Raw genomic sequence first — 18,925 nt, 5'->3', positions numbered from 1 at the left:
ACATTTCACACGTTCACACAGACTCTTGCTGACCAACAAGGACTACCAATTGCCAATTTGAACACCTGCATTTTTATCGTCTGCCTTTTTGTGAAGGCTTGCTCCGAGTCTTGTGGTAAGTGCCCGTCAGCATCAGCGCAGTTATGATTGCAATCTCAGCATGGTAGCCAGCAGGTTTATGCTCTGGGCAACACGCAGCCTTCGCATTGCTTTGCGGCAGAGCTTGAGTCCTTTTCGTGCCATGGCTTCAGACGCAATAGGATCTCCAGGCCCAGTAGAAAATGCCATGCGAGAAAAGGTAAGGGAACAAACTAGCAAACTCACATCGATTCGGCTCATGAGCAATCATGAAATTATGTCACAGCTCACGACTTTGCTTCAACCGTCTAAACTAATCATTACCAACGAATCGCAGTTGCATAGACATCACGCCGCAATGCGCTCCCAAGGTGGCGGGAATGGAGAAACACGTAAGTATCCTTTCTACTACCCAAAGGACGCTGTTCATTGACGACCCGGGCGCAGATTTTGCCGTGCAAGTAATCTCAGATGCTTTCAAAGGGAAGGTGCGTGTGCTATCGAATCTCGGGGTGTATCTGGTACTTTATTTCTTCACAGAACACGGTGCAACGTCATCGCCTGATCTACTCTACGCTTTCAGAAGAATTTTCACAAGGGTTGCACGCACTATCGCTAAATACAAAGACTTCGGAGGAGGCGCAAAGATTCCAAGCTGAAACCTGACAGAATACATAAAACATTATCGTGTATATGGGGGAGCGGGACAGATTGTGGTAAGCTCTCATGACCCGAACCGTCAACATTAGCGACGGCTGCTCATAAATAACGTGCGAGCTTCACAGTGAGATGTGAACGATATTCAGGGATGCATAGTCCAGCCTGGTTGCGGCTCACTGCCTCCCGATGCAAAGATGTTAAAATTGAAGTTCGCGATGTGTGGCCATTTTGAGAACCAAAATGTTACCGACGAGGATTGGTATTCGGCAAGAAGTGACAGATCTTTCAGCGGGTTGTGTTCGGAGAGATACGGTGGACTCAATAAAGTGATCCGTTGTAGTTGATCTGAGATGCGGCAAGTGACGGTACATGTATAATTCAAGATATACTAACAGCACATCCCCCGTGGATGATGCGCGGCGTTCGCGCCCCTTAGTGTGTGACATTGCGGTGCTCTATCTGCAACCCTGGCACCGTCCAAACGGCTCCTTTCGTCCATGATGATACTCCCACAAAATGTGTTGTGAATGAGTGCGCAGCAGCTTCAAAGCGACAATCACCACGGTTGCCTACCTTGAATACGGTAACCGAGTGGTAACCATGTCGAATGTCAACGGAGGTTCGCCCTCGAGGTGCTGTCCTGCAAGTATAATGGAATAGACCCGGTCACGTTTCTTCATGCAAGTACTTTCCAGCCTCTTCCGAAACCGCCGCATCACGATCGGCGTGCAACGGTATCCCTGCCGTTACCGCGGTTTTCAGACGATCCGACCATATAAGATTCCCCGACATCCACTTCAATTCTAACTTGTCCTCCTCCTCTCCTTTCAAGCTTTCCCCCCATACCATAGAAATGTCTAACCGCTCATTCCCGGAGAGTGATGCCCATCGAGAAGCAGCTCGGCCAACCCTCCCTTCCGTCCGCGAACTTTTCCCAGGTTGGTCAAGCTTCTCTAGCTCCACACATACGTGCATTTTATTTACCTTTAGCCTTCAGAATTATCTCGTACTCCAAGACCTTCCGTAATACCACCTCCTTCCTGGATGGGCCCCAATGCAAGTCATGACCCATACTGTGCGCCGCACATGGGCCACTCAGATGGTGCCCTATCAGGGCCAGGCTTGCAGGTTAGTCGTTGTTTAATTATTAGATCAAACCTTGATAATGATCACTTTCTCAGAGAAACCCTTCAACTCCCTACCACCCTTCACGTAGTTCACGACACGAAACGCACGCAACACACCTTCACCCATCTCATGAACATCCACAGCATTCATTGTATCATTCTCAACACCCACCGAACCAATTTTCTCGGTCGTCCTCTAACAGTGCCCAGGGACGGCCAGCCTACGACTATACAACCCATCCAGGGTCAAGCTCATATATGGATTATTCAAGGCAGCAATATTCTGGGCAATCCATGATCGAGCCCCCCGGATCAACATCTTATGTTCCACGCTACCCCGATGTACGGTCTCAGCATTACCGTAGAGACTCGCAAGAGACCGTATCTAGTTTAGAAGACTCCGCTCCCCACGCCAATGCGACTGGCCCTTCATCACTCAAATACGAGTGTGACTACTGCGGCAAGGGTTTCAATCGCCCCAGTAGTTTAAAGGTGTGTACTTCAATATCCTGCATGTCGTTCTTCGGCTAAAGACAACCGTCAATTGAAAGATACACTTGAATAGCCACACCGGCGAAAAGCGTGAGTGTCCGCTCATAGGGTTTCTCATCATCATGCTGATCGCCCGTCTCTAGCCTTTACGTGCACTTTTGAAGGCTGTGGCCGCAGTTTCAGCGTGCTCAGCAACATGCGTCGGCATGCTCGCGTGCATGCCGATGCCTCAGGGCGCTATCATGAGGACAGCGACGAGTCAAATGACGCACATCCACGTTCCGGGCGTTAGAGCAACATGCGTTGTCCGCACGGATGCACACTTGGCGCATGCAATCACTCCTATTCGGGTCCTCATGATCTTCGTTGCATTTTTCACGGACATTGCATCGGTCGTTCATGATGAGCGGCTTATTTATAGTTCACGCGCATTATTTATTCCATCTATCGCATGCACTTGATCACCATTATATTTATCACTCACGTATTTATTCCATACAGTCATTGTCGCTAGTAGTAGTACTCATCGCCTGGTGTATCCATTTCATTTTAATTAATAGTGGTTTCCGGGATTGAAATGTATTTTCTTCGAGTTCGAATTGTGGCAGGGAGTGATTGAATTCCACCCGTTAACGGCAGTGGCAGATCTATTGGTGGCAGCGGCGGCGTACAGCAAGAAAACAAGGGTATAGCATAGTAATCAAGTACAGTGGATAGTCGCATCGTGAAGTCAATGCATGTCAGAGTCATGTCCGTAGATCCTAGTAATCAAGTACAGTGAATAGTCACATCATGGAGTAAAAGCATGTCTGCGCGTCATGTCCGTAGATTATGTGTCGTCATATCCTCGACGATGCCGCAAGGCAAGAATGCAGCACCATCTCAGCCACACACAGCCACCCCTCTCAGGGTCCCCGAACATGCACCGCACTAAAGCGATATAGGCCGGCCTGTGCCAGCCTCGTGTACACTGCGAAACCGTGGACGACCTCGTTCGCCCCGTTCTTGGTCTGGAATGTCCGCCTGTGCATCAAATGCACGATCAGCACGAGCGTAACTGATCGCTCGAGGACTCCTGTGCGTGAACCCCGCAAATGCGAGGGCCTTGCGGACGTTCAGAATCTCTTCCCCGTGGACCCTGTCCCTGAGCAGGGGGTCTTTCGTAGCATCTGCTGGCGCTCCGTTTGCGGGAGCCAATGGCTAGGCACAACCTTAACACCTGACATGACGAAACAACCTTGGAGCAACTCACCACTGGTGGGATATCAGAGTCGAAGTGTCGCGTATCTTCTGGGCTTTGCAAATCTGGGCGATATGGTGCAGGATAGCGGTGTATATTTTCCCAGTCTATCCCCCTGAACCAAGGATGCGCCTTCGAGCCTGGACATTAGCAGCTGCGAACGCAAGCTCCAGTGACGCAGACCTTGATTGCATCTGCACCATCAGCACTGCCAGATGTCGACCCTGGCAAGATGAAGCCGCTGCGTCGTGCGTGAACGGCGAGGGAATCTGGCCGCGACACAGATGTTGGAGCCTGACTTCCAAGGCGATCCTCAGGCTCGCAAAGGAGCTGTTGCATCAGATTCACGCCCTCACCCGAGACACGAGGGCGAGATGGGAACTTGAGGGATTGCTTCCAGTTGAGAATTTTTTGGCGAGTGACATGCCTCTGCCCCCCGCAGTCAGCCACAAGATGAACTGGGGTGAGAAAGTAGGTGCTAAAAAGTGGGTGCTTACGGAGTTGCTAACAAACGGGGGGTATCTGGACCAAATCCATTCCTCAACATGTGCTAGACCGGATATACGAAGCCCCGAAGCTTACCCATACAGGCATTCAAACATGATGACGCCTAAGCTCCACCAGTCACAAGAAAACGAGTAGCCATGGCCTCTGATGACTTCTGGCGACACTATTCAAGGCGTAAGCATGGCAACATGGGGTAATCACAAAGACAAAGGTGACCACATACTGTAAGAATTCGTCCCGCAGCTTTGGGTCCGAAGAAGGAACGTTCAGAATTACGCAGTAGGCTGCAAGGTATTTGCTTACACAGAGTATGCTAGCTACAGCATGACAGGCAGGGTGAGGCACAGGGCGGTAATATAGAATTTAATTGGTAGGGATCATACCTTCCTACGATTTTTCTCCCGCCAAGTGAATATGCCACTTTGGCCGTTGCCGTCGCCCATCAGTAATTCGACGTTCTTGCGGTCCATTCGTTTGGTTCTGGTTCCATCCCCGATTCCGTTACTGTCCTCGAGGTCTATCCCATGCTTGTGCATCAACTGACGCCGTTGTTGTTCGTAATCTACGGCCACCGTATCAGTTTCATGTTCCGTAAACCTAGTCTATTCCGCACTGACAGGACGTATCATGGGCCCAGTGCAGATCAGTTCTGTGGAGACGGTTACAAATTTAGTACATACAAAACGAGGACGGGGAAGTGGGCCAGTTCCGCTAGTGGTCCTCCTACTCACGCGAGTCCGAAGTCACTTAGACGAATATGTCCTTCCGGATCAAACAGGAAGTTCTGTCAGAAACGCATGGATAGCCATGTTATCAATCTACAGCGGACCTTAATCTTTGCAATTTTTAGGCACTTACATCAGGTTTAATGTCACGATGAATGAAACCATGTTTATGACAAGTTTCAATGGCTAAAACCATCTGGGGTAAATGTGCCTGCCGTTCAACAAAGTATAGTATGAGAAAAAGAAGATGCCAACCTCAGCGACATAGAAACGAGCGAAGTCTTCCTCGAAAACGTCTCTCTCGATCAAAAGATTTAGGAGATCTCCACCGCCCATGAATTCCAATACCTATTATTATTTGTTAAGATATGAAATCGAAATGAAATCAGTGACTCATGTGTTGGTCTGATTTTTGGAAAGATGGCGGATATCGGGGTTAGAGCTACTGACCAAGTACAGATTATCGCGGTCCTGAAAACTGTAGTGCAGCTTCACAATCCACTCCGCGCCACCGGGCGAAGTAATGAGTGACGCAGATTTGAGGATATCACGTTCTGCACGGACGTGGCCTTCTTGCCCTTTGCGAAGCATATCACTCTTCCTTAGCTAGTGAAATGAATAATTAATTTGAACACAGTACCATATGGGCAGATTAAAATGGAAAACAAGAACCTGTTTCATAGCAAATAGCTGTCCCGTGACTCGCTCTTTAACTAGGGACACGACCCCAAACGCACCTGATCGATAGTATTTTGTGTGAAAATGCTTTTTCAGGAACGTAAGGGGACAACGAACCGTGTCCTATGGTTTTCAGTTTGATGAAAGCTGTTGCATCTACTTTTCTTCGGCGTTCGCGAAGATATTCGGTCTCGTTTTGGCGCCACTGAGCACGTAAAGCTTCTTTCTGATCTTCGGTCAAGTGCATGATGACCATATCCTTTTCCATGGCAATTCGTCGTTGTTCTCGAGAAGGAGGCTGCCGAAGAAGAGGAAAGTAGAGGTTCTCAAAGTAGATCCGGGCGGACACCGCCTTTTCTAAGGTAGCCAATGATGGATTAATTGAGCGCGGTGAAGGGCCAGGAAGGGTAAGGGCTAGGTCATCGTCGTACTCGCCAACTTCCGGATGAGCCCTGAGCCCTCCTGCCCATTTTATAGTTGAATTTCCTGGTCGACCTGGCAAGCCATCCGCGGGAGAAAAGTGGACATTTTCACGGGCAGCGGTGGTGATGGTAGACGAAGTGGTAGTGCTCATACCGTTCATGACGCGAAGGGGCCCTGCGCTGTCCTGAGACGGTTTAAGTGCATTGATGACCTCGTTAACTGCTCTTGCTTGGTTAGTCTGCCTTACTCGGGACTTTATTGGATCTGCCCAACGGGGGTCTAAGGTGCTAGTTTAGAATACTGAGAATATGATGCGCTGATGGCTGACCTCCTAGCTTTCCCAAACCATCTGGGCCCCAGCGAGTTAAAAGGGCTTCTGCCTGACCGGCGTCCGAAGCGTGTACAAGATGGCTAGTAATACTTTGTTGGGATGTAAATGCTGAATTGGAAAATATAACCTACAGGAAACCCGTGGGTTTTGAGACTATAGCTTTACTGACTCTTCTACCCTTCTTCAGGGGAGTAACTTGAGCTTGATTTGATGCAATGGATGAGGGGGTGATTATTGCGAGTAGATCATAAAAGCCTTTATGAAGTAAAGTTCCAACTGGTAGAATGGTTTCATGGTAAGTTGGGGTAGCATACGGATATGATATCCGTGGAATGAGATCTTCATGATATTCCTCCATGGGATTCCCGATGGTACTGACTTGAGTTGCTTCCGTGACTTGTCACATGATTAACCTCGATATCTTATCAAAAAAAAAGAGCGGTATTCGGAATATGCCGTTAGTTGCAAGGTGTCCGCACCAGGAATGGCCACGAGGCTGGAACCCGATCTCGATGGATTGATGTCAACAATGCAATTTCCGCGTTGCACAGAGAAGAGCACTGCTTTTCCAACGCGTCAGTGCTTCCCTTACGGTCCGTCTCCTCGTTTGGTTTTTTCGAAGACGGAAAATAATGAAAGACCGCGAAGAATGATTGTCATCCTTTACGAGGTTTATTCAAAAAAATAAAAAACAATAAAAGAGGTTCGGTTGAACCTCTTCGGGATAGTATACATAACTTAAATCATCTTAACGCCCAAAGCTAACTCCCCGAACTACTTATTAACCCAGGTCCCAAGCCATCTAACACGCTTCATCCTACCACCCTTGCCCAGTTTGAACAACTGCGCCTCGTGTTCTTACCTTTGCCGGTGTTCATGTTTACCTCGTTCATTCAACGGCCCTGATCAATTTGTCCCCAAACTCACAGCCTTCCCAGCTGCCGCAGGCCTTTTCTCGCTCGCTCGTCGGGCAATTGGCATGCTCACAGCGTGTTCTTTCATACTTATATCCACATCGATTTCTTCTTTTCATTGAACCATAATTTTCTTCACTTCCTCTTTTGCCTATATCTGCTTAACTTACAATGACAAACCCGAGGGACGATCGTTTGTTCTCAACCCTTTCAAAGGCCCGCAAAAGCCCTCCTGGAGGGGATTCTCAAAATAGTGGTTTTTTTCCAGACGGGACAGGGTGGGCGAACTGTGCTCCCTCCTCTTTCTTCAGCGTTTCCAACCTCACCCTCTTCAGGTCTGTTTTTCTATCTAGTGTACATGCAATATGCTCAACTCGCGTATAGTTCCCAACTATCCTTCATATTCCCAGCAACGTTCATCTCCTGGAAAAAGTGATCATAGCTCCTCGAGCTATGGTCAGTGGCCTACTAGTACGTCTCACTTCACTTAAATCCCGATCGCACAAACGCACGCTCATCAATCTATCTTCAAGCGGTAACAGTTGCCCCACAGCACTCCAGTTATTATGAACACTATGACCGATACCCTCAAGCCCAACAATACCCAACTTATCCTTCGCGCAGTTCCCCGACGATCCCGGTCGATTCCCACGGCTCTCGCAAGCTCCCTCCATTAAACATGCCCGACAGATATCAGGGCACTTACGGCGCAGTGGCACCTCATGTCTCTAACTATGGTGATATTCGCTCCCCGACCGCAACTTACCCAACCGAGTATGCTCCTTACCCAAGTCAGACATCCTACTCGTATCCCCCCGTTCCCGATCCACGTCATCATTCAAGTCAACTCCCATCGATGCATCATTCCCAGCAGATGTCCATCGGCATGTACCCACCATCCGAACGAGGCATGCCTACCCAAGTCGAGGCCCATGGTCCTTCTCCATATGCCCGAGGGCCAATCACAAACTCTGCGCTAACACAAGAGCCTGCTCAAATGATGGTCAATGAGGAACCTGTCATCAAGAAAAAGCGTAAGAGAGCTGACGCCGCTCAGCTGAAAGTCCTGAATGAGACTTACGCTCGCACTGCGTTTCCTTCCACCGAAGAACGCGCAGAGCTCGCAAAGAAACTAGACATGTCAGCCAGGAGCGTGCAGATCTGGTTGGTGTATCCATCTACACAATTTATAGGATCCATCCTCATCCCTTTCCATAGGTTCCAAAACAAGCGGCAGTCAATGAGGCAGACTACCCGCCAGTCGTCGACATCAGTGTCGACGCCCCATCAACCATTTAACATGTCCTCTCAGACAGACGAAGTATCGCATACTTCATTCGGTGGGAACAGCATCAGCCCCACGTCTGTTTCACATTCATCATACATTCCGCGATCGAGTCAGGACGCCCGGTCTGTGGCGCAGGAGAGTCGGTCACCTATCCCCCATCGGCGCGAGGAAGATCCCCGCAAATGGCAGCAGCAGCCTGGTCGCTACTGAATATTTGATTGTTGTCAAAGCACCATGCCTTCATTTCAGCTAGATTCATTCTCTCCTCATCATAACAGAAGCGTCGTCATCCTTTTGCATTCAGGACCTCGATCATTCATTATCACCGTATTAACTTACTCGCCAGCCCCTTAATACTCCCATTCATATTATATCCATATCACCCTCACGCAATCTGATGCCCTTTCCAATCCGTCCACATGTACCTGCCTCTTTGATGCACTGTCGCCGTAGTTTTTATGTACTTATGATGTTCTTATCCATTCGCTCAGGTTTGGTCCGCATCTGATCACACGTACACGTTTTGAAAACTCTAACGTTGTTCTTGCTCGATTATATCACGGATGTCCGCGGTTAGAAGGCCGTGAATCACGCCACTGGACTTTTTTTAAGTATCATAGCTCCTCTTCGGTTCACGATTCAATTGGATACGTGAGATATAACTAAGACTGCCACAGCATCAGCTCCGATACCATCGATAAGATGTCATGTGGCTACTTGGAGTGGATTGCTTGCACCAAGTTCATCGCCGCATCAGCGGCAGCTAACCGTCCAGCAAGCACCTTCGTCACGCCGCGTCGATCGCAGAACTTGTTTCCAGCTCCACGGTCAGGGTGGACCCTTGACATATTGGTGCAACAACCAATTTAAGAGCCGGACGAGAAGTAATCCGTTTTGTCGATCAACTGTTACTCGGGCAGGGGCCCCTCACGAGGTCCTTCTGAAGAAAAAAAAAAAAAGTCTTCTAACGGTCCGCGGCTGAAGCTTGATGCGCTGAATCCGTGACGCTATTTGAGGACATACTAAGTAAACCAAGCGAAGGAATTCGAGATAAGTATGTATGGAGGCGAAGCTCAAAGTTTGCAAATATTAATTTCATCCGGACACAGCCGAATAATGATTGTCACTGGATGTCTGAATCCGTTAATCTAATATTATTAGTTAGTCGACTTTGCACCAACTCATCATGGGTCAATTTCTCCTCGAACACATGTGCCCCGATCCATCGGACTAGCCTCGCGAGTTTGACAACGATCATTGAAATGCCAATCGCCAGCACTCGACACGTTGAATGTGTGATCACTAGCGTGGACGCGGCTATCTCATGCGTGCAAGTGCCCCGTTGCATGAGGGGGTGACAAGTCGGCTTTTTGTCGCCTACACTACGTGGCAGTAGACCTTCTCATTGACGAATTTGCGGCAAAACGGAAAATCTATTACTTCACAGCATGTAGGGAAGGTAATCTAAGCGAGATCTTGAAGAAAAAGCATCCGCGGATCAGAATGAAATGGCCCCTGAAAAACTGCACCAAAATTCACATGGCACCTCCATCTCAAGGGTCAACGTCACTGTCGGTGTCCTCAGGCCGTGGACCACCATGCGTGAGCCACGCGAGCTTTCTCAGCCTACGGCGTTCTTCCTGAGCCTTTGCCTGGTTCCGCGTCAGTTTCTTCTTCTTTTTGACAACCTTTGAGGTGCCAGCATCTTCAGCCCCACTCCCTGCAGGAGTCACATGAGCCGAAACAGCCGGACTTTGCACTCGCGAGCGAGCTGGTGTATTAGCACCGCTGCCCTTCGGGGACTTCAAATCAGCAAATGCGTCCTCCACAACGGCGGCTTTTCCTTGATGTGTCATCCGCCCAGCCTCAATCTGCCAGATTTCGGGACCTGGTAGAATGCATCAGAAGAATCCATGAAACACAAGATCGAAACAAGACTGACACAAGGCCGAGACAAACTCGTGGTTGTGTGATATGATAACCTAAGGCGCTCCAGATCAGCTCGTGGATCAGACTTCGTAACTCATTTCATAGCGCTCACCACTGCGCCGCCCCATTCCCTGATAGCCACCGCAAGGCCGCCCAGTGCCTCGCGATCTAAGAAGTTACTTGGTTCGTCAAGGATGCAAACCTACAAAGTGACGTTAGCACTGATCATCATGACAACCGGTCGTTCAATGAACCTGGGGATTGTTCCAGAGACAGGCTGCAATGACCAACTTGATTTTTTGCCCTGACAACGTCGAAGGTTAGTGGGCTGGAAACAAACGCAATAATTCATAACAACCTCCCGATAATCCCGAAATTTCATTATACTGCGCAATGTCCCCATCGAGACCAATATCTTCGAGGTGCTTGCGTACAAGCTGGGCAGACGTGTCACGCGTACCTGCACCTTCTCTCGAGGATTCCAGATCATCAAATTGCTGCACCAACTTTACGAAACCTTTGGCCATCAATTCATCACGAGGCACCCAGGTGTTGAACTTGTGGTCAAGACCACGCCACTTGACTTCGTACTGGAACGTTTTCTTCAACTTTTGACGTCCCATGATGATCTGTATAATTTTAGGATGTAGATCAGATCGACAATGGAAAGCAAGACTAACCTCCAATTTGCGCTTGGTGCCATTCCTTCCGACCCAATCTTGATCGAGGAGAGTCTTCTCTTCGTCTGTCAGAACACGGGTAGCCTTCTCTAGTAATTCACCTGATAAGATTGGGAAATTATATTAATGACACTGTGGCAGGGAAGCATTAAGTTTAAAGACGTACGATCGTGACCATCCTGGAAACGCCACTGAATATAGCCAATGGGCGTCTTTTCCAAATGACGTTCTAAAGCGGTGTTAGTCGAGTATACTTGACACTGAAGTGGGAGATAAGAGTATACCTATATGGTGAGTGGCATGCTGTGAGACGTAACCAACACGAAGGGCTGGGTGCTTGTATACAAATCCTTCTTGAGGAATGGTCTCGCCCTGGAATAAATAGGTCATTAAGGGGATACATCGATCAGATCATCAGTCTTACCGTCAGAAGTTTGATCAATGTGGATTTGCCTGCACCATTGGGGCCGATTACACCTACTCGGCTGCATGACAATGAAACACGCTCAATCAGACATGTGGAGCACACAAACCCACCTGGAGAGTGATAAGGCTTTAGAAGTGGAGTGAATGAGGCATTATCACAATTAGAAGCATAAATTATTACTCACCACAAGACACATTTATTAGCGAAGGTTGTGGCCGACCGGGGTACGTGAACGTGCAATTTGACATCTTCAAAATGGCACGAGTGTTACTACGAACACCCATCAAGGAGCCAGGCGGAGGAAACGAGAATTTAACGGATGTCGCCGCCAGTGTATAGTATGATTTGGCCTCCGGGTGTTTTTCCACAAACGACGAAAGGTTTCCCGGATAATAGGCAAGCTACAGTAAAGGGGAGTAAATCAATCGGCGTTCAACGTCGGCCGATATGCGACTTACCTTTTTGGACTCGTAATGTATTATATCAGTAGTCACATTATCTAAAAATCTAGTCATGTGGAGTAGAATTAGCGATTGAATCTGTGGATTGGGTTAGACGTACTTACCCAGAATCGTGACTGATGATTAGGCAAGTGACATTTTTGTGGGCGATGAGATAACTCTCGAGCCATTTAACGGAAGCCCGGTCCAACTATGAGAAAAACGTCAGGCGATAGTGATAGTGATGGAGATAATCCGGTCACGAACGTGGTTGGTGGGCTGTATCGCAAAAGTATTTGCAGGTGAGTTGATGTTAGAACAACAGAATCGAACTGCTCCGTACCTCATCTAAAAGAAGAAGGTCCGCGTTGTAAAGCATTGCACGGGCTAACTCAAGCTTCATCTTCCAACCACCGGACAACCCGCCGACTACGTCTGCCTGTCGGGCGTCATCAAATCCTACCTCCAGCAATTGGTCTCGGATTTTAGAACGCGGAATTTGGGCCAGAGCCTTGTCTGCAGCAAATTCATTACTGACACCGATTATGACATGAACTCATGGATGCACTGACCTGACGCCACAAAGTCCAACACAGACGTGGACGTGTCCTCACCCTGCAAGGAGTGCTCTACCATAACGCAACGTAATTGATCCTGAGGCGGAAAATTCTCCACTTTGCCGTCCCGGAGCTGGCGCATAAGGGTCGACTTCCCTGATCCATTGGTTCCGAGAATGCCATAACGGCGCCCGCGGAACAGACGGAGAGTTGTGTGCGAGAGCAGTAAAAGTGCACCATAAGCGAGAGAAAACAATGAATCACACAGAAGCTCGCCCTCGCCGCTATGCTCCTCATGCGCAGAATTGTTTAGTGCCTGAATGATGCCTATTGATGAAAAGTTTCCTTGCAAAATAGAGCTAGAGCACATACTTGATCAACCGCACGGAAATGGGCCCGGGCCGACTCGGCAAAGGTAGCAGATCCCTCTGCCCCCAGCCAGAATGTCATGTACACACCGACGCAACGTTTCCATACTTCTATATCTTGGAAACGCCGATTATAGACAAGGTCAGCAACCATGGACCCCTGGAATTGCAAAGATTGGTCCAAAAGTGGATGACTTGCAGACGGCGGAGCATTTGGCCCAGACGCAGAGGGGATAACAAGGTCTGACGGAAGCAGCGTCAACAAGACGGCAACAATGTCAGCCACCTCCTTGCTGACATCCCGCGTCGGCGGCGTCCCCGACGTAGATGCACCTGCCTTGAGCAACGTATTAAGTGCCGTCTCGCCAAAGGCACGAACCTTAGTAAATGGCAGAATGAGATTCGCGAAGAATACAACATCAAAAGAGTATAGCCAACCTCCGGAAACGCGGCACCCTCGGCAATCTTCTGCACACCCATTACGAGAGGGCTAAGATATCTCGCGGCGACTACGGGGTTCCTGACCAGTTTGACTAAGTTATCAATGACGACAACCGTACGCCGTTGGACTTCCATGCTACGATCATTCAAAGCACGCAGGAGTAATGGTACGAGAACGGCCAACGCTGGTGCCGTGACTTCGGCGACGAAAGTTGTTGATGATAGCGCCTTTATGCAAGCAGGTGCTGCATCAGGATTAGACATACACTTAACCAGAGCGGAGATGTGGGGAGCGAGATCGGGGTTTGCGAGCGTCGTGCACAAAGAAGTGGCGCACTTGACGGCAGCAGAAGCCACCTGCAGGAATTCGGTCGGCGGAGCAAGATAGCACAGGACATTCATCACGCACCTCCTTTTTTGTGTCGTGCATTGCTACTTCGACCTTGGGCAAGATATGTCCAAGTTCATCAGCTACGGAGTCCTTGGCTCGAGCCACGAAACTCTTGAGAGCATCTAGGGCTGCGACTTTTGTTTGCCATTTTCCCTTCTCTAGGATATCTTCTAGAATCCCGAACACGGTTCGTGTAGCTTCTGGGGGGAGAAGCTGAAGGATTGCCTTCGTTGCGGCTGTTGCAGCGGTCCGGACAACCTCCCCCTTGTCGGAAAACAAATCGAAGAGGATGTGAAGGCTTGGGAGAAGTAGGGGTGCACAGGGGGGACCGAGAACAGCGGGTAATGACTGAAATGCAATAGCACCAGATTCTCGTTCCCATCCAGACTTCTTGTTCGATGCGAAATTTTGAAGGATGCTGATTACATTTTGGTCTCTGTTATACTTTAGATGCGGTCATCTTATGATGTCGCTGGGAAAATGGACGTACACCAAGCTCTCTATACCTGCTTTAGAAACAGCAAGGGCAAGCTTGTCAGCTGCTGCTTTGGCGTCTACGCAGATTATGATGAGTTCTATTTCTCAAAAAAAGTCATGGATATAGACCTGGGCCGGATGGCGCAGTGCGCAAAGCCTCCAAGATCGAATCAAATGCCGACTCCGAAGGACTGGTCATTACAGCAGGAGACATCTGAAAAATTCAGGATCTAGGTCCTAGGGATATATTGTGCGATTAGAAGGAAAATCGTAGTCGAGTCTCGACCGGTCTACTTGAACTTGAGCACAGGTGATACAAGTCGGATTTCAGTGTAGGATGTCTCCGATTATTGTCCAAAATCTATGGGTCGTGAAATGAGAAATTACAGTTGAAAGCCGAGGGGGACGGCGACCAGCAGCCTGAGATGCGCCCACTAAAATTTCTTGCAGTGCTCATTACCGTCACAGGAGTCACACAACGTGACATTAAAAGGACTGCTATCATACAAAGCTTGAACAAAGGTGATGTTACAGTGATTGTCCTGGAAAAGATGTCCGAATCCTCTGTGTCGTGTGATGCAAGGCCTAAATAGTGCCGCTGCGCAGGTTATCAAATTGGCTGCCCTCATACCTCAGCCAGTTATGGCTCAGGTCCAATGGTCCCATGGCGTTCTTGACGGTTGCAACCAAGCTCCTCCCGGGCGCTGGGTCCTTTCCCAACCCGCCTTCCATTCCCTCTCGCGTGTTTTCTTTGTCTCCGCTTAACTCCCAGAACATGCTTCCTCGAAGGCCTTCACGGCGAATCCAATCGCCTTTCCAATGCCCGACCTGCTCGTTGTCAAAGCTTACCACCTCTTGCTTCTGATAGTCGTGGGACCAGCTCGCCAGGGCCTTGTCATCTTGAAACACGTATGTGCCTGGGAGCGGAAGAGCACGGTAGTCATAGACACCTTGCTCCCAGCTGCCTGGCCCGATGCCGGAAAACGGTGCGCCGGGACCGGACGTGTTCATGAAGCTTCTGCCGTACAGCGGAATCCCGAGGACCATCTTGGAGCGAGGAACGCCGTTCGCGCTGTACCACGAGATCGCCTGTGAGGCGCTGATAGGTCCACCGTAGATGTTGGCTTGGTGATTTGCAACAGAATCCCATGAACCAGCTGAGACATTTTTCTATGTAAGTCAATTGGTAATGCAACAGAACGTTTCAGAACATACAGAAGTCGTAGGCCATCATATTCCAAAAATCGAGGTACTGGTCCATTTCACGTACGTGTAACTTTTGATAGTTGTCGGGTCCGCAAGGAGCAGCGATCTAGGCAAAAGCAGTATTTCAGATTTGAAGCTCGGCAGGGTAGTTAAACCTGGATGGCATACTGTCAACAAGAACCTATGATAGATTCCCTTCATTTGAGCGTGCTGATCTAAGCCTGCTCTGAGTTCCCTTAAGAGGTCCACGTAGCCACGAGCTTGATGCTCATTGGATGGATACTCATAGTCCACGTCAAGACCATCAAGACCGTAATCCTCGAGCAGACGAACTGCGGACCGCACGAAGTTGGCACGAAGCGCAGGATTGACGACGATAGGATGGAACTTGGGAGAATATGTCCAACCTCCGATTGAGAGAAGGACTTTCAAGTGTCTATTTTGCTGTTTCAATTTGTAGATGGCCTTGAAATTCCCGTAGAGGTTGTTTCCAACGTCATTCCAAGAATCACCAGGGTAATGAATATCTTTGTCCGCCCATGCGTCAGAGAGAACAATTTCGCCCGAGTCAGGTCTCAGATCAGCGAATGCATAAAGGATGTGGCTGAATGGATGATGAGATTAGAAATGCGAGGAAGACAGCCTGAGCGCCTTACGTCAAATCTTGGGCAGGGATGTTCGACGGCGGAAACTTGCGAGCATAGATTCCCCTATAAGTAGGAATAATAGTTGGCGGACGTGCAACATTTTCTCGGTGAAAAGACGTACCAGTTTACGAAGCTGGTAAATTAGCAACAGTCAGGAATAGGTCGTTGTGGAAGAGGCCAACACTTACTATCCAACGCTGTATTTTCCTTGACCTTGCATTTCTGGAGTATCGCTCGGTGCTGGCGGGATGAATGAAGATGTTTGAGATTCTAATGATTGGTCGCCTTTGCCAGTACTGGATGCAGGAGAGTCTAATTGAGGATATGGCTGTTGAATATTAGACCACGAGAAGAACGCTTTGTACGACGCAAATGCCAGGATGAAGAATACTATTCCAGACAGAAAAAGAGACTTGGGAGATGTAAAACGAGAAGCGGGTTTGGCGGGCGAACTGCCTTCGTCAGAAGGAACCACTTGGTATGATGTTGTCGAGGACATGCACAAGACTCATCTAATCTAGTGTTCCACAAAAGTTTGGCACGCTGACCAACACCAATGATGATACAAAAGTTGCACTTATATAATTAGTACAGTTTCATAATAAACACTCTAGTGCTCATCGACATCGACCACCATCCTCTATGCCCCAGCCATATTGAAGAACTAAAAATTGTGGACTCGCTCGAAGAGTGGACACAAACTGTGGATCTGCAGAGCATTCCCCAGCTTATCTGGATTCTGAATCATGATGAACCGCACCACCTTTAGTACCTCTAGACAGACCTAGTAGCCCCCCCACCTCCCGAATTTCACTTATTTCGACGGGGAGCGGAGGCCTTCAAGTGCTCAAACTTGGGTTTGCCTGAAGGGATCAGCTTCGTGCTCGTAGAGGTACCGTCGAGGCTCCATTACTGTGTACAATATTCTGACTGCCAGATTCAAGCCCTCACGCCCGGGCGAAATGGCAACCAAGTCACCATGAAGATGAGATACCTGAAAACAACAACAGCATCGAGTCTTCCTACTTAAGTGCACTGGAAGATGCAGTCACATCGCACTGCTGCTACTTAGATTAGTCTCGCCTCACTAGGACTGCGGTACGCAGATATGGCCTTGGGCCTTGGTGATGTACATCTAGCTGGGTCCTCGTAATCCTATTAACACGGGTGTCCTTTGCGTTTCCTACCATATTTAAGGCCTAACATACTGGTGAGACGGTGACCTGCTAAATACTCGTTTGTGCTGAACTTGTGCTCGCCCAGTGAAGGAGTCCAAAGAAATATTTCACCTAGCTGCCCTCAAGGCACGGCTGACAGCCAAAAACAAGTTCGTCACGGAATGGGCCAAGGAGTTAAATTAACTCTGTACGGAAAACAGGCAGTTCAAGATCGAACGAGATGTTCAGAATGCTGAGATTTTAGGCCTTCAGGACGAACTGAAAAAATGTCCTGCCATCAACTCAATGATCAAACGCGTTCGTGTATAGCCTCACCGACTCGGAAGCCACCACTCAGGATCCTTACTGAATTAATCTTCAAAAGGTCATTTCAAAATGATAAGACTCAAGCCGGATGCTGTACGGGAGCGTTTTTCACTTCGGTTTATACTGACCTTTGCGGGCAGCCAAATGGGACTACCGTCGAAGCTACATGGGATGATCAGGACAATGATGACCAAGACATGTTCGACAGCTTTGCGTCCAACTTTCATATGCCCCCGGACGCATCGCCCTCGCAGCTCCTGACCTCCAACTTCCAAAGATCTAAGTCTGTGACCAAACTGGAAGACACGACGATCAAAGTGGTTGTCAAGTCTGAAGACGTGAATGTACCCGAGCTGATTGAACATGTTGCGCTCATGAAAAGCGAAGATGGCAAATCCGACATCTGGAATTTTAAGCACCTTCGTCTCGGACCTCCAGTTGTCGTAAAAGATAGGTGTCACGTCGGCTTTCGGCGCTCCGTCATCAGCAACATGAGCTCGACGCTCCCCCATCTATCACTTGAGGCTCTTGGTGGAGTCTTCGACACGCATTCAACAACTGACAAAGTCATACCAAATCATTCAAGTATCCATAGTGCGTATCTCAACTCTCGAGTCTATCGCTAGTACTACTAAAGCAAGCTTCACAGCTTGATCACGACGCGTCCCTACAATCCACACCTCCCACTCATGCGGGAGATCACCGGTGTCGTGCTTTGCGGGGTCAAGCGTTTCAATGACAACTCGCCCGTTGATGAATCAATTGACCTCGTCGTCTCTGGAAAGCGGGTGTACTATGACACATCCCTTTGGGGCGGAATTACTCCCCACCAACTGGACCTGCTCCAGCCTCGGGTCACCCAGAATCGGGTGGCTGGAACCCTGAAGTCCAAGTGGGGAAAGGGTTGGGTCGAAAGAACTAATGCCGAACTCGCAGACAAGGGGGATGAAAATTGCCTTGTCGAGTATACCGAAAATGGTCTTCGGTGATGGAAGGCTCGTAATTGGCTACACCGTCATGACATGTGTTGGATATCGCACTGAGTGGTTTGATGAGTTTTTGCGTTACCAGGCGCATCCGACACAAAAGGAGGAACGCGAGCACAGGAGCTAAGAAACCCCCTGCGAAAAGGGGTAAAGGGGAACGCACGCCAGAAGGTGTGACAGTGACGAAGATGAGTTTTCTAACACGGAGGATGGGATGAAAGCACGCTTGGGTTCAATTCAGCATTTCCGCAAAATCGGTTGGAGCAGCAACTTCAAGTTCTAGTCGCCGTCTCTAACGTGAGAAGTCTGCAACCAGTCGAGGCTGTACTCGCCTTCACTACATAGTCGAACACTTACCGTATTATATCTTCACAGATCTACAATACTTGCCAAGTAATTTTCATGACGTATATGATCTCCCCTAGCTAT

The 18,925-nt window shown here is 48.9% G+C and overlaps 7 protein-coding genes across 7 annotated transcripts; 4 read left to right on the top strand and 3 right to left on the bottom strand.

Annotated features, from left to right (window-relative positions):
- Nucleotides 1-24: 24 nt before the first annotated feature.
- On the top strand, nucleotides 25-1,110 carry DEU56DRAFT_780419 (bola-like protein-domain-containing protein). The gene is made up of 5 exons (XM_041351958.1): nucleotides 25-115; nucleotides 168-298; nucleotides 365-470; nucleotides 526-566; nucleotides 619-1,110. The coding sequence occupies exons 2-5, from the start codon at nucleotides 179-181 to the stop codon at nucleotides 742-744; spliced, it is 393 nt and encodes a 130-aa protein (XP_041212735.1). The 5' UTR covers nucleotides 25-115; nucleotides 168-178; the 3' UTR covers nucleotides 745-1,110.
- DEU56DRAFT_780418 (uncharacterized protein) lies at nucleotides 1,111-2,949 on the top strand. The gene is made up of 5 exons (XM_041351957.1): nucleotides 1,111-1,676; nucleotides 1,736-1,866; nucleotides 1,920-2,357; nucleotides 2,417-2,447; nucleotides 2,501-2,949. Exons 1-5 carry the CDS (start codon nucleotides 1,592-1,594, stop codon nucleotides 2,647-2,649), a joined length of 834 nt encoding a protein of 277 aa, XP_041212734.1. The 5' UTR covers nucleotides 1,111-1,591; the 3' UTR covers nucleotides 2,650-2,949.
- A 19-nt stretch (nucleotides 2,950-2,968) lies between these two features.
- On the bottom strand, nucleotides 2,969-6,726 carry DEU56DRAFT_780396 (kinase-like domain-containing protein). Its single transcript, XM_041351956.1, has 17 exons — nucleotides 6,393-6,726; nucleotides 6,259-6,341; nucleotides 5,625-6,209; nucleotides 5,502-5,566; nucleotides 5,280-5,435; nucleotides 5,085-5,177; nucleotides 4,963-5,025; nucleotides 4,836-4,888; nucleotides 4,722-4,753; nucleotides 4,488-4,666; nucleotides 4,408-4,421; nucleotides 4,328-4,347; nucleotides 4,180-4,267; nucleotides 4,095-4,119; nucleotides 3,781-4,026; nucleotides 3,610-3,729; nucleotides 2,969-3,557 (listed from the first exon to the last, which is right to left on the bottom strand). Exons 1-17 carry the CDS (start codon nucleotides 6,617-6,619, stop codon nucleotides 3,288-3,290), a joined length of 2,319 nt encoding a protein of 772 aa, XP_041212733.1. The 5' UTR covers nucleotides 6,620-6,726; the 3' UTR covers nucleotides 2,969-3,287.
- Nucleotides 6,727-7,346: 620 nt separating this feature from the next.
- Nucleotides 7,347-8,673, top strand: DEU56DRAFT_908752 (uncharacterized protein; the record flags this gene model as incomplete). The annotated part of the gene is made up of 5 exons (XM_041357032.1): nucleotides 7,347-7,431; nucleotides 7,487-7,510; nucleotides 7,560-7,646; nucleotides 7,709-8,339; nucleotides 8,394-8,673. 5 exons carry the CDS (start codon nucleotides 7,347-7,349, stop codon nucleotides 8,671-8,673), a joined length of 1,107 nt encoding a protein of 368 aa, XP_041212732.1.
- A 1,180-nt stretch (nucleotides 8,674-9,853) lies between these two features.
- DEU56DRAFT_780373 (P-loop containing nucleoside triphosphate hydrolase protein) lies at nucleotides 9,854-14,623 on the bottom strand. The gene is made up of 21 exons (XM_041351955.1): nucleotides 14,303-14,623; nucleotides 14,187-14,250; nucleotides 13,715-14,132; nucleotides 13,303-13,662; nucleotides 12,869-13,243; nucleotides 12,512-12,812; nucleotides 12,283-12,455; nucleotides 12,207-12,218; nucleotides 12,065-12,150; nucleotides 11,958-12,006; nucleotides 11,684-11,900; nucleotides 11,610-11,625; nucleotides 11,497-11,557; nucleotides 11,357-11,444; nucleotides 11,239-11,301; nucleotides 11,073-11,173; nucleotides 10,751-11,021; nucleotides 10,647-10,696; nucleotides 10,505-10,594; nucleotides 10,406-10,445; nucleotides 9,854-10,351 (listed from the first exon to the last, which is right to left on the bottom strand). The coding sequence occupies exons 1-21, from the start codon at nucleotides 14,385-14,387 to the stop codon at nucleotides 10,017-10,019; spliced, it is 3,255 nt and encodes a 1,084-aa protein (XP_041212731.1). The 5' UTR covers nucleotides 14,388-14,623; the 3' UTR covers nucleotides 9,854-10,016.
- Nucleotides 14,624-14,640: 17 nt separating this feature from the next.
- Nucleotides 14,641-16,588, bottom strand: DEU56DRAFT_780370 (glycoside hydrolase family 18 protein). The gene is made up of 6 exons (XM_041351954.1): nucleotides 16,215-16,588; nucleotides 16,148-16,159; nucleotides 16,036-16,089; nucleotides 15,548-15,983; nucleotides 15,389-15,485; nucleotides 14,641-15,330 (listed from the first exon to the last, which is right to left on the bottom strand). The coding sequence occupies exons 1-6, from the start codon at nucleotides 16,523-16,525 to the stop codon at nucleotides 14,759-14,761; spliced, it is 1,482 nt and encodes a 493-aa protein (XP_041212730.1). The 5' UTR covers nucleotides 16,526-16,588; the 3' UTR covers nucleotides 14,641-14,758.
- A 1,026-nt stretch (nucleotides 16,589-17,614) lies between these two features.
- DEU56DRAFT_780366 (uncharacterized protein) lies at nucleotides 17,615-18,898 on the top strand (the record flags this gene model as incomplete). The annotated part of the gene is made up of 2 exons (XM_041351953.1): nucleotides 17,615-18,108; nucleotides 18,160-18,898. Coding segments are annotated over 2 exons (834 nt in total), but the record flags the coding sequence as incomplete, so codon positions are not given.
- Nucleotides 18,899-18,925: the final 27 nt, after the last annotated feature.

Source organism: Suillus clintonianus (genome assembly GCF_016758775.1).
Source record: "Suillus clintonianus strain FC179 chromosome Unknown DEU56scaffold_10, whole genome shotgun sequence".
NCBI classification, from domain to species: Eukaryota; Fungi; Basidiomycota; class Agaricomycetes; order Boletales; family Suillaceae; genus Suillus; species Suillus clintonianus.
Note: the sequence above shows the minus strand (reverse complement) of the source record. Positions and strands in the feature narration are given on the sequence as shown.

What these genes read in the sequence shown, in the direction of transcription:
- DEU56DRAFT_780370 (XM_041351954.1), bottom strand. Translation starts at nt 16,525, where the DNA reads ATGTCCTCGACAACATCATACCAAGTGGTTCCTTCTGACGAAGGCAGT. An exon ending in ATCCCTGCCCAAGATTTGAC is followed by an intron (nt 15,984 to 16,035) that starts GTAAGGCGCTCA and finishes TCATCCATTCAG; the next exon opens with CCACATCCTTTATGCATTCG. An exon ending in ATCATAGGTTCTTGTTGACA is followed by an intron (nt 15,486 to 15,547) that starts GTATGCCATCCA and finishes GCTTTTGCCTAG; the next exon opens with ATCGCTGCTCCTTGCGGACC.
- DEU56DRAFT_780419 (XM_041351958.1), top strand. Translation starts at nt 179, where the DNA reads ATGCTCTGGGCAACACGCAGCCTTCGCATTGCTTTGCGGCAGAGCTTG. An exon ending in TGGCGGGAATGGAGAAACAC is followed by an intron (nt 471 to 525) that starts GTAAGTATCCTT and finishes ACCCGGGCGCAG; the next exon opens with ATTTTGCCGTGCAAGTAATC. An exon ending in CAGATGCTTTCAAAGGGAAG is followed by an intron (nt 567 to 618) that starts GTGCGTGTGCTA and finishes ATTTCTTCACAG; the next exon opens with AACACGGTGCAACGTCATCG.
- DEU56DRAFT_780396 (XM_041351956.1), bottom strand. Translation starts at nt 6,619, where the DNA reads ATGGAGGAATATCATGAAGATCTCATTCCACGGATATCATATCCGTAT. An exon ending in CTCGTTTCTATGTCGCTGAG is followed by an intron (nt 5,026 to 5,084) that starts GTTGGCATCTTC and finishes CATTTACCCCAG; the next exon opens with ATGGTTTTAGCCATTGAAAC. An exon ending in CTGCGGGACGAATTCTTACA is followed by an intron (nt 4,268 to 4,327) that starts GTATGTGGTCAC and finishes CGCCTTGAATAG; the next exon opens with TGTCGCCAGAAGTCATCAGA.
- DEU56DRAFT_780373 (XM_041351955.1), bottom strand. Translation starts at nt 14,387, where the DNA reads ATGTCTCCTGCTGTAATGACCAGTCCTTCGGAGTCGGCATTTGATTCG. An exon ending in CATTGATCAAACTTCTGACG is followed by an intron (nt 11,445 to 11,496) that starts GTAAGACTGATG and finishes TATTTATTCCAG; the next exon opens with GGCGAGACCATTCCTCAAGA. An exon ending in GCACCAAGCGCAAATTGGAG is followed by an intron (nt 11,022 to 11,072) that starts GTTAGTCTTGCT and finishes AAAATTATACAG; the next exon opens with ATCATCATGGGACGTCAAAA.
- DEU56DRAFT_780418 (XM_041351957.1), top strand. Translation starts at nt 1,592, where the DNA reads ATGTCTAACCGCTCATTCCCGGAGAGTGATGCCCATCGAGAAGCAGCT. An exon ending in CGTCCGCGAACTTTTCCCAG is followed by an intron (nt 1,677 to 1,735) that starts GTTGGTCAAGCT and finishes TTTAGCCTTCAG; the next exon opens with AATTATCTCGTACTCCAAGA. An exon ending in TATCAGGGCCAGGCTTGCAG is followed by an intron (nt 1,867 to 1,919) that starts GTTAGTCGTTGT and finishes TCACTTTCTCAG; the next exon opens with AGAAACCCTTCAACTCCCTA.